Here is a 3,934-nt window from a genome sequence, read left to right as displayed (position 1 = left end):
GACATAGTTCATCCCCATTGTTAACTTCAATGGGGCGGTGAGGTAGGAGTGAACACCTGCAGCACATGGTAGTTGAGCCGAAAATTAAGACCTCTAATTTTATTATGTATTTTGCGAGAGAGTAGGGTGTGTCCTATGTTGAAAGTGTGAAATGAGGCTATAGGACGGACGTGGAGTATCCGCTCAAATCGAATTTTTTTTTGAAAATGTTTAAAAAATTCTGAATTTTTTTTGAGACCAACATTTTCAAAAGTTCTAAGTGCATGCAAAAAATTGGCATGAACAAACATTTCTACAAGGCGTGGCAAAATAAACAAAATAGATACTCCGAAAATGCACATTTTCAAACATTTTCAGATTATCCATTTTGTTTATTTTGCCACGCCTTGTAGAAATGTTTGTTCATGCCAAATTTTTGCATGCACTTAGAACTTTTGACAATGTTGATCACAAAAAAATACGAAACTTTTTGAACATTTTTCGAATTTTTTTGATTTTACTGTTCACCCGAGCTCAAATGAGCTCGGGAGCAGAAAGTGCCTTTCGGTATAGGGCGACCAACTAAATAATACTCCTATAGAGCAGCTGTTCTCATCTATTTCGTACAATGTTTAGAATATGGCTGAGATGCATGGGCCCATTGGATCCCGGATAGTTAATGATCTTCAACAGCGATTATAAGCAAGGAAAAAAATAGCACACTATACAAAATAGTGTGGCCCCTCAAAATATGCTATTAGCGTGTTATAGCGTGCTATTAGCGAGACATTGTACATGGATCATTTTAGCGAGTCAATTCTCTACACGCTATAGCGTGCTATTAGCGGCGCTATAGCTTGCTATTTTTTCCAGTGATTATAAGGCTGTCGACAGTTGGTAGTATCATAATGTAGTATCATTCATATAATGCTCGTGTACGATAGTACCTCCGTAATCATAATATCAATATTACCTTATAAATGATTTTATTTATTGCTATGCATAACATATGCATATCATTTATTACAAGGTACGGCATCTGGGCCTGCACAGTGATAAATGTTGTGTAGTGTTGCAATAGCAATAATTCCATGTGTGACTAGCCCTACCACCAAAAAACAGCTCAAGATAATTTTGCTGTCTGTGAGTTCCATAAAGGGAACCACACATGAGCGAGCTGTGTTCGTTTGGAAGATTAAATTCGCACAAGATTGGCCATGAAGGCCACTGATTGCATTATTTGAAAATAGATTAGAACTACAACCGGGGGCGGGCCTACGATCAATGGAGCTGATCTCAATGCTTGTTTCCTGCTGCCTGCTAATTAAAATGGATCTCGTCTCCTTTCTCGACATTGCTTTCTACCAATTTCTTCAGCTCTATACATTTCATTCAACGAAGAGACGTTAATTGATCTTTGTATGAACATTGTTGTTAAATAACCATTAAACAAAAGTACAATAATGTGGAAGTGAAAGCAGGGTTAGAAATTTCACATATTTCCGCGGTGTTCGAAATATTTATAAACTCAAAATTCCAAGCTAGATTCAAAGTAATTCTAAAATAAATGAAAATTAGGTTAAATTTCAGTAAACTTAAGTGAAACTTAAAAGTTCGAGATATGAAATTTTTCCAAAATATGTAACTTTCTTGAACTGTTAAAAATTTCGGTGTGAGGTCTAAATTGGTTTTGTTTCCCAAACTTAAAACATTGTAAAATTTGATGGTACCTTTGCTAGGCTTGCCTTGTGGTGTTTGTACCCCTAGAACAACGAAATAGACCCTTAATGTTAGAAGAATAGCAATGCCATCAATTTTAAAATACTAGGCGACTGAGACCTAGCCACAAATTATGGAATAATATCAGTAACACTTACTTTATCTGTTCCATACAAGTAGTCACAGAAGGTGAAAACAGAAGAGAAGTTGCTCTGGCTCTGCCCTCCTACACGGTGATGGTAGTCATGGTGTTCTGCCCCTCCGTAGAACGGGATAAGCTTTGTCGGGTTGAATGGGAAGTTGAACCTACAATCTCATGCCGTCAACATTACTACTCCATCTCCTTCAAAATAATTGAAGTTTTGTATCCCGTCCCTACCGATAGTAACTGATCGACTTACTGTTGAAGTTCTTAAGCATATTTTTTTCCATTATTAGTTCTATCTCAGATCCCCCCTAATCCGAGCGAGCTTTCAAATATTTGTCCCACATTCATTAGGGAGGGGTTTTGTGTTTGTCCTACGTGAAACTTGCTTTCAGAAAACTGTGTTAAGATCTAACATACACAATACACATGTAAGAAAAGTTATTTTACAAGGTATCGCACATGAAATTAATTTGGTGTTCTAAATGTTTCTTTTTCTGTAGAGTTAAGTCAAACTTAAACAAACCACTTGACATGAGTGGTAAGTTATATCAAAAAAAAAAGAGGCCTAAAACTTGAATTGCTTTTGAACGGAGAGAGAAGTAAACAAAGACTTACTAAAGAAGAAAATGTAGACTTAATAGTTACCCGCTGTGGATGTCTATGGCCTCGAGGTGGCGCAGTACGAACCAGAGCCATAAGGTGGTCATGTGGCAGGGCACAATGGCGGGGCCAGTGAAGGCGGGGACGCCGAGGATGAGCACCTCTGCCCAGTGCGCATAGGGCGCGGCGTAGCCCACGGGCGCCGTGAACTCGTGGTGGACGCGGTGGATGTGGTCGTAGCCCCACCTCGTGTGGAGCAGCCGGTGGATCCAGTAGCCGAGGTAGTCCTCCACCAGCAGGTACACCGCAATCTGCGCCGCCACCTCCCCCGGCGACGGCAGCGGCAGCCCCGTCCGGATGCCGACCGCCCTGACGGCCGGATAGGAGACGAGGCTCAGCGTGCCGACGGTGAGCAGCAGGACGCGCGCCGTGTCGAGGTAGCAGCGCAGGATGGCCGCCGGCGAGAGGCAAGCCCGTGGCTGCAGCTTGAGCCGCTGCAAGGAGAACAGTGGCTCCCCCGGACCGGCGCGGCGGGCTCGGAGCTCGAGCAGCGCGAGCGGGAGCGGCGCGATGGTGTAGAGGAGGAGGAGGATGGCGACGTTGTGGCAGTAGAGGAGGTGGTCGGGGACGGTCGCCGAGTAGCCGAGCCATGCCGCCTCGGCGTGCGTCAGGGCGCGCCCCAGCCCCGCCTCCGCCTCCGCCGCCGTCGCGTAAGGCAGCATCTGGAAGAGAATGGCACGCTCGCTCTTGTTCAGATGCCGTTTCTTTGGTAGCTCAACGTATTTGTGTTCCATGGATTGAGATTTCGTAACAGGCGCTGGTCTGTGCATGTCCGGTGGGCACCACGCCATGTGCGGTGAGGGTGCACGCCCACGGCGACGGTGAGCTAGGTGGCGGCAATAAAAGTGATCATAAGGAGGGCAGCAAGAGCATGTGCTGATCGAGTAGGAGCTAGGTGACATTGGCGAGTGCTCGTTAGCTTTGTCATGCATGCATGTGCTCGCAACTGCCACCCTATGCCTCAACGTGAAGATCATAGAACCGTCACCATCATCAACCACCACCAGCCACTCCCACTAAACGTACGCAACAAATAAATAAATATGTACTGGATCAGGGCCATCCTGCTGCTTTTTTTTAAAGGAGAGAACCCCGATGTGCATCATAACGATGCATGTAATCATTTTATTAAAAATATATTATAATAAAATCTTAGATCCAAAACCGGTTTACAGAATGATCATAAATAAAAATGTATAAAAAGATGCCATATCCGACGAAGAAAAGAAACCAAGCTACGATGCCTATAAAACTAATCCATTATTAGATTGTCATCCAAATCGACCGAAGATAACGGTGTTATCTTTTTTCAACGGTTGCACAGGATAAACAAAAGCTTTCTGGAGTCCACTTGATTGAGAAACGACCACGTACGGATCCAAGCAGCATCTCTTTACATAAGCTGCAAAAATTAGTAAAGCTTTTTTA

At 43.6% G+C, this 3,934-nt stretch overlaps 1 protein-coding gene across 2 annotated transcripts; it reads right to left on the bottom strand.

Annotated features, from left to right (window-relative positions):
* Nucleotides 1–937: 937 nt before the first annotated feature.
* LOC123447606 (very-long-chain aldehyde decarbonylase GL1-10-like) lies at nt 938–3,432 on the bottom strand. Of its 2 annotated transcripts, XM_045124213.1 has the most exons (4): nt 2,492–3,427; nt 1,857–2,004; nt 1,710–1,742; nt 938–1,358 (listed from the first exon to the last, which is right to left on the bottom strand). In XM_045124213.1, the coding sequence occupies exons 1-4, from the start codon at nt 3,406–3,408 to the stop codon at nt 1,353–1,355; spliced, it is 1,104 nt and encodes a 367-aa protein (XP_044980148.1). In that variant the 5' UTR covers nt 3,409–3,427; the 3' UTR covers nt 938–1,352. The 2 variants fall into 2 exon arrangements, with proteins under 2 accessions (XP_044980148.1, XP_044980149.1); XM_045124214.1 differs by lacking the exons at nt 938–1,358; nt 1,710–1,742 and having other exon boundaries at nt 1,917–2,004; nt 2,462–3,432.
* Between the last annotated feature and the right edge of the window lie 502 nt (nt 3,433–3,934).

This window comes from Hordeum vulgare, chromosome 4H, assembly GCF_904849725.1.
Source record: "Hordeum vulgare subsp. vulgare chromosome 4H, MorexV3_pseudomolecules_assembly, whole genome shotgun sequence".
NCBI lineage: Eukaryota > Viridiplantae > Streptophyta > Magnoliopsida > Poales > Poaceae > Hordeum > Hordeum vulgare.
The sequence above is the reverse complement of the archived record's forward strand: the minus strand, read 5'-3'. Positions and strand labels throughout refer to the sequence as shown.